This window comes from Dasypus novemcinctus, chromosome 7 (genome assembly GCF_030445035.2).
Source record: "Dasypus novemcinctus isolate mDasNov1 chromosome 7, mDasNov1.1.hap2, whole genome shotgun sequence".
NCBI classification, from domain to species: Eukaryota; Metazoa; Chordata; class Mammalia; order Cingulata; family Dasypodidae; genus Dasypus; species Dasypus novemcinctus.
This window is the reverse complement of record NC_080679.1, coordinates 79259886-79278973: the sequence shown is the minus strand read 5'-3', so window position 1 is coordinate 79278973 and position 19088 is coordinate 79259886. Positions and strand designations below refer to the sequence as shown.

Genomic DNA, 19088 nt, shown 5'->3' with positions numbered 1-19088 from the left:
TTGGCAATTACAGTGGACATCCCTTTTACAAAACCGAAGCACAGAAAATAAGGCGAATATCTAGATCCTCATCCCCTATTCCTACCTCTCTCTCTCCTCCTCAATTAATACCAGTCCTTGTCCACTACTTCCATCTTGTTCTGTGCCTCAGATACATATTTCCTGAAGGTTAAGTGTTCCCCTTTTAACTTGTGAAATGCATTTCACTGAGAAATACAAACTTAATTTTTGGTCAACACAATTAACATCCACAGATCACATGTCTATGATTCTTAGTTTTCTTGGAACTCAGTTTTCTACCCATGCATAAATTTGTTTTCTCAGTATCAACTTACCACATCACTGGCTACCACCTGACTTCGATGGAATCCATTATAATCACAAAAGCCTAGGTAGTCAAGATAGGCATCCATGAAGTAGAGCAGTTTATTAGGATAGTCAATAGCTAAGCCACTGGGCCAGTAGATTTTGTCCTGCACAATGACAGTGCGCATGCTGCCATCCATGCTGGCTCGTTCAATAACAGGGTGATGGCCCCAGCTAGACCAGAACATCAGATGGTAGCTGTGAAAGGACAATTGGAGAGGACATAGCTCAACGTAAAAAATACCTGTACTTTTTTAAAGGACATTTTAAGCTCCAGTTCAGAATGTATCTGGTTCTGCTGGTTGTCATCATGATGTAATCGCAAGCCATCTGGGTGTTTTTTAAATAATGCTCATGCACTACAATATGACATTTTTATTTTTTATGACATAAAATCTCAAACCACAAATTTCTGATTTAAAAATATCTGTCCTTGGTCTACCTTTTCATGTTTAAGAACCTTAAAAGACTTGATTTATTTATCCCAAACTAATAATTAGTAACCAATTTTTTCTTAACTTGAATGCCTACCATTTCATAAAGATGTTTAAATAATATATATATATCAGCTACATCCTGTTACTCTTGCCCACACTGCCCCAAGGGGTCAATAAAACAAACCAAACAAGACTTACTTAATTCTGGGATCTAGTGTTAGTCCCCTTGGATTTGTTATATTTTCATTAATCAGCACAGTCCGGTGGCTCCCATCCAGTTTAGAGACTTCAACTGTTCCCACAGCATAGTCTGTCCAGTAAAGATTGCGACCTACCCAATCTATTGCAATATGTTCGACCATGGTGACACCACTGTCAAGTACCTAAAAACAAAATTAAATAAAGTTGTTAATATTTGGGTAGGAAAAAAGAAAAAAATAATTGGGTAGGTTGGGGACCAAATACATCAAATGTAAGATATGGACAATAGTTAATGGTGATACTTTGACAATGCTTTAATAATTTGTTACAAATGATTCACAACAATGCAAGGTATTTGTGGTGGTGTAACGTATGGGAGCCCTGTATGATGATATGCCATTTTTTTCACCACTTTTACTATACAATTATTTAGGAAGAATTCTAAAAGAAATGAATGTATATGTGGAAATTATATAGTATCTACAATAAGGCATTTCTCTTGGGATTGTGAGAATTAGAAAAGTTTTACTATACACTTACTGTCTATGTATGTTCATGTATGCAAGATATACTTCAATAAATTGTTTTTAACATGAAAAAACTCCCAGTTGGTTTTCAAAAACTATATCCATTTGAAATCCTATGGTTGCAACCCTATGAAACATTATACAGTTAAATACCACATACTTTACGAAATTCAGTTTTAAAGGGCAGAGGAAACGTAAGCATCAGAAACTAAAAGGCATCCTAAACTAAAGAGGAATTTGTTCCCATGCAATCTACTCTAAACTATGAGAACAGATTGTAGAGGAGACCTGGGGGATTGATTGCCCATGCACTTCAAAGCACCCATAGTGTGTGTTTGCGTACAAATGTCCAGGCTCTGGGCATGATGTGGAACAAATGGGAATATCATAATGCCCAAGGGAGTGAAGAATGCCCTCTCTCCCATTGGTGAGTAACAGCAGAAACAACAGTCAGTCAGAACAAAGCTATACTTACTATTTTTCTATCTGTTCCATTTTTAAATGCACTCCAGAGTTTATCCTGAATTCCATCCAACCAAAAGATACGACCACTGACTGAATCAAAATCAACAGCTACGATGTGAGAACCATCCTCGATCAGAGGATAGGTGTTTTGGGTATGGGAAGTGGTATCATAAGCAACAATTTGGTTCTGATTGGTCACAAGCAACAGCATACTTTCAGACACTGTACGAGAAGAAAATGAAAAACTGTCATTTCTGAGATTCTTGTGACTATCACAAATAGATAGAAATCAGAAGGAGCCCAAGATCTGGGAGGGACCCAAGCTTCTGAAATCTCCTCCTCATGGAGTCAGGAAGCACCACTGACCCAGGACAGAGATGTCAATTACGAACCAGGGAAGCTCCTCCGAGCCTCCCAATTATGCCATACTTGTCATTCCCCAATGGAATCATTCCAGACCCTCCCCCAGAGGGAAAGATGATATCACATGGCTCCTGCAAAGATAGAATAATGGGGGCTGAGGGGATAGAGCACAGCTCAAATGCTAGCTCACACCTTCAAAGGAAGATGCTTCTGCTCCACTTCTCTTTCTAATTTCTGCTTTCTTACAGAAAGTAAACCTGGAGCAATAGCTTTGCTATTGCTATTTGATCCCTACATGGAAGCCACAGGATGAGGGTAACAGGTCTATCCCCTGGACTGCCTGCCATTCTACATACTGGCTTTAGTCTCCTTTATTCAGTCACTTTTAAAGCAGAAAAATGACTTGCACTTAGTACTACTGAATTGACAATATATACTGAACTTTAAATAAGCAATTCCACCTGTATAGTTTTTAACATCTGTTTTTCAAATGTTTATGTCTATTATATCATATGATCTAGGAAGATTACAAAACCTGTCCACCTCACAGCCTACACATGCCATTTGATCTTATATGCGGCAATGTTTGCTTTCAAGTTCACCCATTACCTGCAACTTTGCAACTCCACCTGTTGCTTTCTAAGAAGTAGCCTTCATCACACAAGCACCGGTAAGAACCTCTCTCATTGTAACAGTGCTGGCTACAAACGCCTGGGAATTCACATTCATTGATGTCTGTACAGGTCTTAGAATCATTGGCAAGTACGTATCCCAATGGACACCGGCATTCAGCCCCAAAGGGCCCCTGAAAACAGCTGTGAGTACAGCCACCATTATAACGTAAGCAGCTCTGAAGGTCTAGAAAAAAAGAAGAGAGTTGTGAAGGGTTACAGTGAGGGATCTATCCTTTGCAAAGTGAAGCAAAATTCACAAAGTGAATTCATATGATTCACTCTGATGTAGTATTTGTCGTGCGCCCTTCATGGCACCTTCAGTGTGATGTCCAGGTGGAAGGGAAGGGCAGCATCCACTTGGATGAGCTCCACAGGCTCTTTCTCTCCTTTACATCCAGTGGACTTTGACTGCCTTCACCACAATGCTCTCTTATTTAGTGCAAAGAAAGAAACGTAATTGTCATGGGCAGAGAGCATGCAAAAGAACCTAAATTGCTTCACTTGTTTCTTCTACCATTTTGCTACCCATAAACAAATAGGACAATTAAGAGAAAATGATAAAAGAGGAAAGGACAGTTGTTAGGATTAAATGTCAATCACAACATTTGCAACTAAAACAAGTTCTGACTAAAATTACAAAGTGAAGTAAAAGACAAAAACACAAAAACAAGCGTTTTAACAAGAAATACTACCCAGCAATGACTTATCTCTCTCTAGACAGATTTACTCTGTAATCTGAACTGAAAGCTACACAGTGAAGCTCATGATGCACACCAGGCTGCTACTCAAAATGAATTTATCACCAGTGAACTGTTGTCAGGAAACTTACTGCAAATTGGGGACTCATCTGCTCCATCAGGACAGTCAGGGATGCCATTGCACACTTTACTCAGGTTCACACAGATGCTGTGGCCAGGGCAGGCCCATTGCCAATTGGGGCAGTGAAAGGGCTGAGGATGGCAGTCCCTCTCATCGCTCCTATCTGTGCAGTCATTGTCCCCATCACAGACCCATGTTTTGCGGATGCAGTTTCCATTGTCGCAGCGAAAGTGAGTTTCAGGGCAGGTACTAGCGGGGCAGCCCTTGTGCTCATCGGATCCGTGGATGCAGTCTGGATGTCCATCACACTCCCAAGTGTGAGGAATGCAGGAGCCATCTTCTTGGCATAGAAATTCATCATGGTTGCATATTCCAGAAGGCCTGGTGGCTGGGGAAAGAGCATTTGTAAAAAGGGTTTTTTATTCCAATTCTCTAGATTCACAGAAAATGATTCATGGTGGTGATTTGTAATAACTACAGAAAACTGATATAAAAATTGTATATCTTTACTAATAGTAGGTCTGAAAAACTAAGACTATTTTGATAATGCCATTTTCCCTTAAATGAACTATAACCTATGAAATTGGCATACACTAAGAAAACAGGAGGTAACAGTAAATACTTTTTCAAACTTTTCTTTGCAAATTCCAGTATTCATCAAGCAATCACTGAGAGATAAGAATACTAACCCGATTCCACAGAAATAAACGCAAATTCCTTCACCAATGTCCTGGTGGCATTTGGCCACTCATTATAGGTCATTTCCATTACAGGACTCAGGCCTACAGAATTTGGCCATCTGATTAATATTTCTTGATATCCTACTTGACTAGAACATTCCTCTGAGCTTCCTTAGCATTTTATCTTACCACTCAATGCCCTTGTAACTGTCTACCTTGCTTGTCTCTTACTCTCTATATTTTCCCTTACTATACTAGGAAAAAGGCCATATAGAAAATCTTAGCAAGCTGTCAACATCAACAGCCAAAGATTTGATTCATTAGAGTCTATATCACTAGACCTAAACCTTGATTTGACCTCCCTATTGAGGGTTAAGAGAAACCAGTAATATGTCTTCATATATAGAATATGGGACTTGTGAGGAAAAAAATAGTGAGGTCTAGTACCTCGTTGACTTGATATAACTTTAGGCTGCCTTCCCTCTGGTTTTGGCCGGGTCCTAATAAAATGAAATGACCTACCTGTATGGAACAAATTGGGGACACAATACTTACGGCAACCGATCTCATCAGAATGGTCTTGGCAGTCATAGACACCATCACAACGGTACGTGTTGCTAACACAATGATCCCCACTGGCGCACCTGAACTCAAGAGCCGTGCAGTTATATACTAAGGATATAAGAGAAGAACACTAGAAATCAGCTCAGAAGGAAAACTAAAAACGGTGCAAATTTTCTAAATATCATGAATAAAAACAAAGCACTCTCACCACAACCAACTTCATCAGCTCCATCAGCACAATCCTTCTCCCCATTGCAGACGAAAGATAGGTCAATACATCTACGTTCAGGGCATTTGAACTGACCAAATGGGCAAGTATCTTCAACACCTAATGTAAAATTAAAAAAATAAAACCAAAGAGCAGTTTATTTCTTTATCGATGTGATTCAGAGTCAAACTGAAAAAGTAACTATACAAGTTGTACATATGTTCAAGATTCCTCAGTTGCATTGTCAACCCAGAAAGAGAACTCAATGCCAAAACAGTTTTTGAGAAAAGGAATAGAAAGATTAAAGGGCATTCTTGAAGTACCTTGAAATATATCCCATGGGCTTGGCCTGGGAAGACACTTTAACTGATAAGATCAAAGCAAAGGAATGGAGCCCTACTAGGCAGCATTGCTTGCTGGAGCCATATCCCGGTAGCAACAGTGTGTAAACACAAATGACTGGCTCTAAGCAGAGAAATGCAGATTCATGGAATGTGCAAGATAGAAGCTTATCTCCTCCAGAAGTGACTTCCAACCAAGACTAGAACTTAGTCCAGGGAACTCTACTCTACCTTAAACTATGATTGCAGGAATGAGAACCAACCAACCTAAAGACACTAACAAGATGAAAAGCAGGTTAATGGAAATTTAAGCTTAAATGCCTTCTTATTCTATCACCTCTATTTCTATAGACAAATGGCAGACTATGCTTAGAAAACAATTATAGACTGGTAGTCAGCTAACCATGAGCAAATTAATCAATAGATTAAGTTTTAAATATCTGCGCAGTTTCTATCTAGATGTTTGACAGAAACAATCCTTTTGTGGCTTCCACAGAACTCTATATATGTAGTGAACATAAGTCATATTTGTGTGAACATTTGTGTCTACAGAGTTTTACTACACTGACCAACCAAGAGAAACTTACTACTGCAGTTCCTTTCATCAGATCCATCCCCACAATCATTATCTCCATCACAGACCCAGCGTGTTGGGATACACAGTTTATTATCACAGGTGAAGCGGTTTGGAGGGCAGGAAGCAGCTAAACGGGGGGAGCAGTCCTGCTCGTCACTGCCATCCACACAGTCATCATGCCCATCACAGCGCAAGCTTGCGGGGATGCACTGCCCATGGCCGCAGGTGAATGCCGTAGGTGAACAGGTATTATCTACAGCAAAAACAATGGGAGCACCAGGGGACAGCAACAACATCAATATCACAGCAACCTTTATTGGCTGACATTTGTTTGGCGCTTACCATGACCCAGAGACTTAATCCTTGCAGGAATACCATGACGTACATAATTGTTTGCATTTTGCATTAGATTCAAGCTTTTTCACTCATTAACAGGAAGTATTAAACTACAATATAGACTACAATTCATGCTGTGTAGCAGTGCTCCAAAATGTATTCATCAAATGCAATGAATGTACCATATTAATGAAAGAAGTTTTTTATGTGGGAAATGTCGGGGGTGTGGGCAGTGGGGCATATGGGAACCTCCTGTATTTTTTAAATTAACATTTTCTGTGATCTGTATCTTTTAAGAATAATTTTTAAAATATTTTTTAAAAAAACAAAGTATTAGAAAAAATGTACAAGCGGAGTACTTTTGCCTTTTGCAATCTTTTGCTCAGGCCCTAAACTTCATAGAGTATAAACTTTATCTTTTCAATGGGGGACTACAAGAAATGTAGCATATGAAATTTTCAAAGGCTATTATTTCAAGTACCTCTTTTCTGTGTCAGTTTAAACCAATGCTAGAAGATATTATAACATAACCTATGAATGATATTTATTGTCTAAAACTTTGGCATAAATTCTCATTGTAGCCCACCTTTCTCTGTTCTACTCATCCTAGGAAATGGCTCCAGGGTATAGCGACTTACTAGATGAGCCACAGAGAAGCTCGTCACTGTTATCACCACAGTCATCCAATCCATCACAGCGGTTTTCTCTAGGCACACATCTGCCATTATTACAGGTGAAAGAAAAGCTGCCACAGTGTTGTGCTGCTGTGTGATTGGACGAGTTGCCCACACACGTCAAGTGATTGGCTGACAGCTGCATTCCATAGGGGCAACCACACACCCGCTGCAAATTTGGCACTGGGAAGCAGAAGTGGCTGCAGTCGCCATTAGGATTGGTGGGTCGACTGCAGTAGTTAGAACCTGAAAAAGCAATGTCCTCTTGTAAGTTGTTATTTCCCTTTCCCCTTGGGAATCCACCTGCCAAAATGTAAAATTCATTGAAATATAGAAATGTGCTAAACGTACTTCTCCCAAAATCCACTGTGCAACACTCTACACTATTAACACAATATATACTTAAATAAGTTGTTTATAAATTGAGAATACACATAATATAGTAATATATAAATAATATTTTTTAATGTAAATATACTAAGTGGAAGAAACTATACAAAAGGTGATATGTTGTTTGCATTTAAATACAAATAAACTAGAGACATGTAAACACAACAGTAACTATGTTAAGACAAGGGAAGCATGAGAGGTGATGAGTGTTTGTTTTTTACTGTGGTTACTGGAATAATGAAAATGCTATAATAATAATTGAGTTGATGAATGTGCAACTATATGGCAGTTCCTCAGAAAGTACAGAAGTACCATATGACCCAGCAATCCTACTCCTGGGCATATACCCAGAATAATTGAAAGCAGGGGCTTGTACAGATATTTGTATACCTATGTTCACCGCAACATTATTCAAAACTGCCAAAAAGATGGAAGCAACGCACATGTCCAAACAATAAATTACAAAATTATTATAATAATGAAAATGCTCTAATAATGACTGAAGTGATGAAAATGAATACACTATGTGTACAAATGCCATGGTTTGTACACTTTTCATGGTATCTGCTTTAAGCAGCCAAGGAAACTAAAACAGAGAGAAGAAACCACCACAAATAATAAATAATTTGGCACTCACCGGTCTGGATGTTCTCATCATATGATTTCACAAGCAACAGGTTACTGATGCCTCTGCGGATAACAGTCCTCTCCCGACCATCAGTTTTCCTGACTCGAACAATAACACTCAGGGTCCAATCAGTAAAAAACGCATAGTCTAAGAAGAAAATGGCTGATTAGTGTTTTCAGTCATAGCTCCCTTGAGTAAATGTAGTAGTTCTGTAACGCATCTTGAAAATGCATTAAATTCTTTGGGATGCCTTACTATTCTGAGTAAAACATACCCTAATATTTTTACATTGTTGACCAACAGTGTGGTGGCTTGGAGCTATGTACCCCAGAAAAGGAAAGTTTCCATTCCTGTGGGTATGGTCCCATTGGAAATAGGACACTTTGACGAGGTTACTTCAGTTTAACCTCAGTTAACGTGTGGCCCAAGTCAATGAGGATGGGTTTTTGTAAGCAGAATGAAAGCGAGAAGCTGCAAGTCAGTGGAAATGCCAGGAGATGCTGTGCATTGTCACATGAGCCAAGGACCAAGAATCCCTGACAGCCAGGCACAGAATGCCAGGCTTCAGGAAGAAATACTACTGCAAAGTGTTTGCTTAAGCAATGACAAAATGAAAAACACTATGACTTAAAAAGCTTCAGAGTCATTCAATGGGTAATCAATGTTTAACAAAGTGTGATATGAGGGAGGTGATTTCAGCCTAAGTTTACTCACATGATACACAGACTTTGAAATGTATGATAAATGTAATCTAGAGCATTACTATCCAAATGAGCCCACAGGCGACTGTAGCAGTTTGGTATTATTTATGAATTACATAAAGAGATATTATGTTTGTAAGCTAGTCTGTTCCAATGGCTATGATACACTTTGATTGTATTAACTTCAAACTTGATTATGTTAAGTTTAGGGCTTTGATTTGGCCACATCACTAGGACATGCAGGCTTGAGTTCCTGCCCCCTTGGTGGGCTATAAAAATGGACACTCACTCAAGTAGACAGAATCAGATACACACATGAAGAGAGAGAGCTCCATAGACAGGTAAGAAGGGAGGCCTTTTGATTCTGCAGCCCTAGGAAGAGAGATGAGCCATTCACCTGAGAGTTACAGCCAACCACATGAAGAAAACAGAGCAACTAAGCCGGGAAAGAAATGAGCCCTCCAGCCTATAGCCAAGATCAGAAGGAGCTGGGAGGCACGCAGCCTTAAGAGGAAGGAGAGAGAAGTGGATGTGGCTCGAGCAATTGGGCTCCTGTCTACCATGTACAGGGTCTGGAGTTTGGTTCCCAGGGCCTCCTAGTGAAAGCAAGCTGACCTGTAAGGTGTGGAGAGCTGGCCCACGTGGAGCAAAAAGTTGGTACAACAAGAGGATGCAATAATAAAGAGACACAGAGGACACAGCAAGTCGAGGAGCTGGAGCAGCTCAAGTGATTGAGTGTCTCTCTTCCATGTCAAAAGGTCCTGGTATTGGTTCCCAGTGCCTCCTAAAGAGAAGATGAGAAGAAAAGACAGGCAGACACAGAAAAGCATACAGGGAATGAACACAGAGAGGAGACAGTGTGTGTGTGTGTGGGGGGGGGGCTGGGGGAAGGGAATAAATAAGTAAATAAATATTTATTTTTAAAAAAGAGGAAAAAGGAAGGCTGAACCATTGCAAACATCATCTGCCATCTTGTTTCAACACAAAGCAACAGACTTTGGTAAGAAGTACCTTTTATGGTACTTGGAGTTAGACTCTTTAGAGCCTTGTAACTGTAAGCTTTCATCCTTAATAAATACTCTTTGTAAAAAACCAACAGATTTCTGAGTAAAAGCAATCTGTGTTTTTAAGTTGCATATAACCTAGCAAAATTTACTCCTGATGTTGTATGGAAGGCAGAATTTGAAAACTACGAGCTTGGACATTTAGCCAAGGAGATTTCCAAACAAACTGTGGAAAACGCAGCCTGGTTCCTCCTTGCAGCTTATAGCAAAATGGTAGAGGAAAGAGATAAGCTGGTAAGTGAATTGTTTGGTACAAAGAAAACAGCATCTGATCCCAGAAATTCCAAGCCTCTGGAAATCAAGCCCCCAGAAGACAGTGCCCTATTTCAGAAGTTAACTAAACTTGGAACTTATAACCCATTATTAAAAATGCAATTATCCAGGAAAGACTTATGGAAAGTGGTACTGTCTGATGGCTTGGACCCCTGCTTTCTGCATAATTTTTTGTGAGAACTATATGAACAAAACTACTTTCAGTAGTTAGGGCGTCCGTCTACCACATGGGAGGTCCGCGGTTCAAACCCCGGGACTCCTTGACCCGTGTCGAGCTGACCCATGTGCAGTGCTGCTGCGCACAAGGAGTGCCCTGCCACGCAGGGGTGTCCCCCGCGTAGGGGAGCCCCACGCACAAGGAGTGCGCCCGTCCTTACGGGCCCCATGCGCAAGGAGTGCGCCCTGTAAGGAGAGCCGCCCAGCGCAAAAGAAAGTGCAGCCTGCCCAGGAATGGCGCCACACACACTGAGAACTGACACAACAAGGTGACGCAACAAAAAGAAACAGATTCCCATGCCACTGACAACAACAGAAGTGGACAAAGAAGACGCAGCAAATAGACACAGAGAACAGACAACTGGGGTGGGGCGAGAAGGGGAGAGAAATAAATAAATAAATAAAATCTTAAAAAAAAAAATACTTTCAGCCTGGACTGAAAGGGACATGGAGGGAAGAAAGGGAAAGGAAAACAGCTTTAAAAGGAAAACCAGGGAAGCTGAGCTCTTGAATTTAGACATCTCCTTGGGCCAAGAGAAGAACCCCACCATGTATACAGAGAGGGTGAGTTTCTCCCAGCAGTTAAAGAAGGTGAATGTTCCAGCACACTGTTCAAGGAGAGTTTTGCTGCCTCAAGCTACAGTGAGAGTGGGGCACATTCATCAAGGGTTGGGGAGGGTGAGGTCAACACCCCATAGGTCTGAGAGGGTGGGTCTGTACCCCATGGATTAGGGAAGGCCAAGTCACCAACTCTGAGACGGTTGTGCCTGTATGCCAGTGATTAGGGAGAATAATGCCTCCTCCTCACTGTACTAAGTGGGTTGAGACTCTACCCCAGATATTGGGTAAAATGAGGCCATCACCCCAAAGTTCTTGGAGAGTGAGATCTGGAGCCCAGTCACCACACAAGATGCCAAAAAAATGACCGTTGAACAAGCCTGTGGAAAGGGTGGGTCCACACAAATCCCTAGGGAGAAGAAAACATCTTAATGACCCTCAGGCTTTGAAAATCAATGACGTACGTCCCACAGGTTTTTGGAACTGTAGAGGATCAGTGACCCACGTTTCCCTCCAAAATTCTCCTTACAATAAATAATGCAAATGTTTATCCTGTGTCTGTAGCTTTGTATATTGGAAGCAGATAAGTTGTTCTGTAAGCTTCACAGGTCTACGGCCAGAGGGAAATTTGCACAAGATAAACCATAGTTCTTTAACCTGACTGTGATGTGATTTTGTACATAACAAACTGATTAAAGTTTTTTTTTTTTAATTTTGTTATTTACCATTTGGAAACCAGAGGACAGAGTATAGCAGTTTGATATTATTTATGAATTCCAAAAAGAGCTGAGATGGGAAGGAGGTGGGACCACAAAGCCTTAAGAGGAAAGAGGAAGGCTAAACCCTCATAGACATCATCCACCATCTTATTTCAATAGGTGGCAATAGACTTTGGTAAGGATGTACCCTTTACAGTACCTTGAGTTAGACTCTTTAAGGGCCTTGGAACTGTAAGCTTTATCCCTAATAAATACCCTTTTAAAAAATCAAGATTTCTGGTACTTCGTATCAGCACCTCTTTGGCTGACTAATAGAGCGATGAATTAAATGCTTCATTTTTCTGACAGTGAAGAGGAATCTGCTGTTCCAACCAGCATAGCATAAAAACAGCATACACTTTAGGGGAGCTAGTTGTAGCCCAATGGTTGAGCACCTGCTTCCCACCTATGTGGTCCCAGGGTCAATTCCCAGTACCTTCTTAAAACACACACACATACACACAAAACAGCAATACTTTTATTGCTTCAAACTGTACCTCCAAAGATGGTAAGTCCAAATGGATGCTTCATCTCCTGTATATTGCTCAGGGTTCTTCTATCTGAGCCATCAAAGGTACTGTGCTCAATTTTATCCAACAACACATCTACCCAGTACAAGCGTAAACCACTAAAAGAATAAAATGGTTATCTGTTATCAAGAAACAAAGAAATAAAGCAATTTTGCTTTATTAATGTATTGATAAAATTGATGTTAAAAGGGACATTCAGTTAAACATGTTCATAAATATTCATTTAAAAATCTGTCCCCCACCCCAAGAGACAGCTACTTTCATGAAGTGGTTTTCAATTCATTGTCTTAGAAAACTAAGACTATCTTCAAGTTAGGGGTTTTACTTATCTCCATGAGAAATCAGTAAGTATTTTTCTCATTAATTTATTCCAAATATTTCCCATCCACATGAATGCATTTGTTTTAGGAGATAATGGCCAACTATGTTTGTGTTTTTATACTATTCTACGTTTCACCTATAATTTAAAACTTCTGTAGGAATGTGTAACTCCATTCATATTACCCAAGTATGCACCAATGTAAACACAATATGAATGCATCAATGTAAACGCAATATGTATCACAATATGATTCCTGCATTCCTACTTACTCCCAATCTATGGCCAATCCATTGGGCGATTCAAGAGCAGTGTTTACTATAGGTAAAGCGTGAGATCCATCGCTCCATGCTCTCACAATTCTAGAAGGATGGTACAATTCAACATAGAATATATACCTAGAAAAAAAAATGTAATAAATAAAGGATGTTAACGCTTTAAACTACAGAACGAACAGAGTCTCCAGAGACTCCCTGAACTAATTTTACTTTCTGTATAAGATAGAACCTATAATGTATGTATATTACTATTTTTAAATATATGAGATAGAGGGTTCCAATTCAAAGATGAGTTACCAACATGTGACCAAAGTCACAAATACAATCTGATATGAGTTTAATGTCTAGAATATATAAAGAACTGCTACCACAAAAAGACATTTTAAAATGGACAAAAGACCTGAATATTCACATGAAAAGATATCAGATATTGTAATGCAATATAAAACAACTAGAATATAAAGAAAACAGAAAAGTAATTTATGGGTGAATGGGGAACATTGACAGTAATTTCTTACTTCAAACTTAGTTTATTGACCAAAAACTAAAAGATGAGTATTCTTCCCTTAATAGATAAATGTTGGGTTTATTACATTAGAATTTAATGTACAGCAGCAGAAGCATAGAGAGATTGAGACTGAGAAACTCTAGGCTGGTTTGTTTGTGTGTTGTTTATTATTATTGAAACATTGAAAATATTTAATAATGATTGAAGTGATGAAAGAACTATTTAACTATGCCAAATAGAACTGACTGTACACTTCAATGAATTGTATGCTTTATTAATGTGTAAAAAATTGATTTGTTTAAAAAAAATTTAATGCAAGTTGCAGAATGGTGTACCTCAGTGGTTGGGTGCACACTTTATAAGTATGGGATCCTGGGTTCAATTCCTAGGACCACATAAGAAATGAATGAATGAATGAATGAATGATGAGTAAATAAATAAATAAACTTCACAAGTATGGGATCCCAGGTTCAATCCATGGGACTGCATAAGAAATGAATGAATGAATGATGAGTAAATAAATAAATAAATAAAAATGATTGGCCCACCTTAAAGGACCAATTCCTATCAATGAGATTTTGCTTAGAGCACAGCCTATAGCACTACAAACGGTAAGGGCAATGGTAGAGCAACATGTTGTCTGTCATGTTATTGCCTACTAATAGACTCTTAACTTAAGATAAATTCTTTAATAACATTTTCATGAATATAGACAAATGTTCCTAGCCATAATTCTTAATAAACAGACTTTTAATATTAAAGGAGGGAAGCAGACTTGGCCCAGTGGTTAGGGCGTCCGTCTACCACATGGGAGGTCCGCAGTTCAAATCCCGGGCCTCCTTGACCCATGTAGAGCTGGCCCACGCACAGTGCTGATGCGTGCAAGGAGTGCCGTGCCAGGCAGGCATGTCCCCACATAGGGGAGCCCCATGCACAAGGAATGCGCCCCGTAAGGAGAGCTGTCCAGCACCAAAGAAAGTGCAGCCTGCCCAGGAATGGCGCCGCACACACAGAGAGCTGACACAACAAGATGACAGCAACAAAAAGAAACAGATTGCCATGCCCCTGACAACAACAGAAGCAGACAAAGAACATGCAGCAAATAGATACAAAGAACAGACAGCTGGGGCGGGTGGGGAGAAAAAATAAATAAAATGAATCTTTAAAAAAATGTATATATTAAAAGAACTATTTTATTGAAACTCCTAAACCAGGATGCAAGCCTAAAATTTAGTCTTGCAATTAAGAACACACTCCAAAAATAAGTTTGAAAATGGATACCAATATATTGATCCAGAGAAAAAGAAATCTTTAATGTTTAGAAAAATTCCCTTTAGAAGCTAGAAACTACATTTCTTATTTCATCTAAAGAATGATTTGACTTCAGATGAGTTACCCTGGCAGCAGAAATGTTTGTAGTTTAATTGCAGCTCAGTAATTTAAAGAATGGAACAAAAGGTGTGCATTTGACCCCATGTGAACCCCAGTTGACTTTACTTTAGAGGAAAAGAAAACAGGGAGAAAATTCGATAATTCTGCGGCATATTCCTTCCGGACTGAATCCCTACATTCCTTGATCTTCTAGGTTGTGACTATAAGACATAGTTTTCAAGCCCTTAGGAAAAAAATATGAACACACTTACCCCATGATAGGATGAACTACAATTGATTGTGGATTGTTTAAACTTTGGGCTATTGTGCATATCAATTTATCGGCTAGCCTCAAGACACTGATTTTATGAATTGCATCTGTCCAATAGAGGTTCTTTGAAATCCAGTCAAAAGAAAGACTTTCAACACTTTCTGCCATATCAGCTACAAGAATTTCTCTTCCTATAATTCAAAACATGGACATAGTTTAAACAAAGACTGCTGTATAATAAATTTTGCATCAGCATATTTCAGTAAGGATATGGAATTCTTGAGCAAAGCAAACAAAACAAAGAAACACAGCAACTATTGAGATAAATCTATGACTCTGATAAAACAAAGAGTGGTATGGTCTGCATTTACTGCATTACTCAACATGGCAGAAAAAATTCTTATTGCAGAACATCTGAGGAAGAGACACCCGAGTTCACCTACACACAAACACCATGCCAGGTGGCTCTGATAAGCTCATACCATCAGGTATCATTGGGTGGGGGTGGTAACCCTTGCTGCCCAACCCTCTCACCAACAGTCTTGCATATCCAGTAAGTAACCAGAAATACCAAAAAGGAAAGCAGAACGGGTACAGGAGAGCGAACACTTTCCTGTTTTTAGCCATTACAAACTGCAATCACAACTCTTTCTTTTGAAGTAGGTGAAAAAAAAGTCGTTCATTTCATAATTGTGCTATATACCATTCTAGGTATTCAGGTACTCAGAAAATACATTATTGGTCAAAGTCAATGAATATGACTTATTTAGATCAATTGATCATTTGCTAGCAGCCAAAAGGACTGGACCAAGAAGGTGTTACCATACTTACAAATATGGATACTGGTTCACAGAGAATTGAAGCATCTTAATAGAGGTGCAGGCCCTGCCCTCTGGTACTTCTAATGGGGTGGGACAGAAACTGGGGCGATTATGCCCACAGGTGCTATAATGGAGGTATCCACAGGATGGCATGAGATCACAGAATCTTAGTGGAGCATAGAACAAGGAGAAGGTATGGAGTGGTTTCCAAAAAGGAGTGAATTGGAGACTGTAGGAGAGCAAAGGATGGGAAGTAAGAGGAAGCATGACTAATGTAATTACAAAGGGAGGAGTTCACAGGGGCTAAAAGCCAAGATCTTGGAATAAATCTAACCAAGGATGTAAAGAACTTGCATGTAGTAAACTACAAGACATTGCTAAAAGATAGGAAGGACTTAAGAAATGGAAAGACATTCCATGTGCATGGATCTGAACACTAATATTGTTAAGATGCCAAAGAAGCCTCTTCAACAAATTGTGCTGAGAAAATAAAAGGATGAAGTTGGACAAAATGGATCAAAATAGATCAAAGAGCCAGAGCTATCTAAAAGATAATGTTCTATCATTTTCAGGAGCTTTGTTTCTTATATGAAGGTTTCTTTACACCCAAAGAAACAAAAGGAGAAAAAAAGAGAGGTAATCATCAATTCAAGACATGCTCTCAGCAGTGGCAAATAAAAGGACAAATCCCACTTGCTTGAAACTCTGAAGAACCACAGAGACTGGAGAAGGAAATGTGGGAATTCAGGCAGTCAATGCCTAGGCAGACCCTCAGCATTACATTGGCTACCAATTTTTGTCAAAATCAGTGGGTGTAACATCAACTTACTGGATCGTGCCTGCTTGATTATGGGAAATAGCCTCTAAGTTAACATGTTAGACACTAACTACTGAAAATTTACAAGCACTCACACATACACACATGCACACACACATACACACACATAAAATCCTTCCTCACCTGTGCCATCAGTCCTTTGTTTAGCAATCATGTTTTTTGAGCTATCAGAAAAAAAGATAGTGTTCATCTGGGCAAAAAAGTCAATACCAGGAAAAGAAGAAAGACTTCCTGTCACAGGTACAATGACATCTTGATCAGCAGAGGGGTTGAATGGAACCCCACGAACAGACATTTCAGATGAAACCAATAGGAACCTCTTAACAACTGCAGGAAAAAGAACACAGCACAGTCAGCCACAAACATGCTTCTTGCATCCCTCCCCGAAATCCCAGAAATGCAGTTTAGCAGTTTGATATTATTGATGAATTCCAGAAAGAAATATTGGAATATGTTTGTAATCTGGTCTGTAATCTTGGCATGAGTGAGTTATGATTAGGGCTTATATTGGGCCATGTCATTAGGTCATAGATAAAAGGCATGGCAAGGGAAAGAGTTGAAGGTTCTTAATGTTTGTTGCAGTTCTGATGTTGGAGTTTGATGCTGAAGTTTAAGCTGGAGCCATTCTCCTGATAATCCATAGCTGACCTTGTGGAGAGAGGCAAAACCTAGAGAGCCTCATAGTCTATAGCTGACCTTGTGGAGAAAACTGGAGCTGAGCCCAGAGGAACCCAGGAAGCCTGAACCCTCAGAGATGTTGGAAGTAATTTATGCTTTATGGCCTGGTATCTGTAAGGTCCTACCCCAAATAAATACCCTTTATAAAAACCAACCAATTTCTGGTATTTTGCATCACCACTCCTTTGGACTAATACATGTAGGGGAGGGAAGAAATAGGAAATTAGTTCACTATTGATATACATATTTATAGATGACACAGTCTCACACGCTATTACAGATTACAAACATAGCTATAATAGTAACAAAACATGTTACTTTTTAATGAGAGTGATTTTTATCTGAGTTATGAAAGAGTCAGAACTTATTTAATAAGCCTAAGCAGCACAGTCTGGGGAGCCAGAATTTGTCATGGTCATAAGGAGAGCTACAAACAAATGTTGTAAAAGAGCATTTAAGCATTAGCTAAAACCAAAGGCAATGGCCTAATTATGAGTAGATGTGTAGGCAACCCAATGGGAAGCAATAAAGGTGAAAATTAAACAGGAATGGAAGGATAGAGAAAATCTAATGAAAATGAGGAATTAAGGTTCAAGGAGGAGAAGGCTAAATGCAAGAGCAGCTGATAGATACCTGGGTAGGAGGCAAATATTCTTACCAATACAGTGGCGATTATCCACATCCAGTTCAAAGCCAATTATACACTTGCAGCGGTAACCCAAACCATAATTATCTGTTACATGGCTGAGAACACAGACCTGTTCACAACCTCCATTGTTATAGGCACACGGATTTCTGACTGGAAGAAAAAAATGTATAAAAATCTAGTCATTATGCAAGCCCATAAGTGAAATAGAAAGACATGGGTCTGAAACTCATCAGAGACATCACTACCAATTACTGTTCACCTGCTCGTCTCTCTGCACTAGCCCTCCCAATTTTATTACTGCATTCCATGCTGACAGTGACAACAAAATTTATTTTTTTAAGTGACCCCAACCCAGCTGGTGTAATGACAGATAAGCATATCACAGATGAAAAGAAAAAAATGGCTCAGACACTACCAAAAATAGATAGATAGTCCCAGTAAAATGAGGATAGGTGTTTGGTCTGCTTTACTCGCTGTTATCTCCCACTGTTGTCATTATCTGGTTCATTGCACATGCCAACAAATATTTGTTAAAATGTTAAATTTTCTCTTGATCTGGCATTTTAACTCTGAAAATATCAGTTCCTCTAGAATGTTCATCATCTGCGATGCCAATTTCACAGAGTTTACCTCTGAATCTTAGAAAATGCCATATAAATCTCATGAGATGCCTCATGGCTTTGAGAAAACATTTCTACCATGTACAGGACAAAGTATGGATACTATAGTTCTGTGGGCTTACCATGGGGCTGCTTGAAGGAATGGTAAACAGTCACTCCAAAGGGCTTCGCGGGAGACTGGTAGTACACCTGTGGATTGGTGTCATTGAACTTGTTTGCCTTCATCACTGCCATCTTTGTCCAATCAGTGAAGAACATATGCTCTTCGAACAGGCTTATTCCATAGGGATGAGGAATGACTGAGCTTCCACTAACAACTGTCTTCCTGGTTTAAAAAAAATGTTAAGTATATATTATACAATTTTTTTCTTTTATTTTGACTAAA

The 19088-nt window shown here is 39.4% G+C and overlaps 1 protein-coding gene across 2 annotated transcripts in view; it reads right to left on the bottom strand.

Annotated features, from left to right (window-relative positions):
• Positions 1–19088, bottom strand: part of LOC101434015 (low-density lipoprotein receptor-related protein 2-like) — a 122119-nt gene that overhangs the window by 57623 nt on the left and 45408 nt on the right. For both annotated transcript variants that reach the window (XM_058300682.1, XM_058300683.1), the window contains exons 12-27: positions 18826–19028; positions 18093–18233; positions 16880–17083; positions 15099–15288; positions 12942–13067; positions 12318–12448; positions 8260–8397; positions 7197–7478; positions 6233–6475; positions 5305–5424; positions 5088–5204; positions 3863–4240; positions 2969–3217; positions 2007–2218; positions 1002–1186; positions 336–564 (exon numbers count right to left, since the gene is read on the bottom strand). In XM_058300682.1, coding sequence (XP_058156665.1) covers positions 336–564; positions 1002–1186; positions 2007–2218; positions 2969–3217; positions 3863–4240; positions 5088–5204; positions 5305–5424; positions 6233–6475; positions 7197–7478; positions 8260–8397; positions 12318–12448; positions 12942–13067; positions 15099–15288; positions 16880–17083; positions 18093–18233; positions 18826–19028 — 3148 coding nt within the window. The remainder of the gene's footprint in view (positions 1–335; positions 565–1001; positions 1187–2006; positions 2219–2968; positions 3218–3862; positions 4241–5087; positions 5205–5304; positions 5425–6232; positions 6476–7196; positions 7479–8259; positions 8398–12317; positions 12449–12941; positions 13068–15098; positions 15289–16879; positions 17084–18092; positions 18234–18825; positions 19029–19088) is intronic.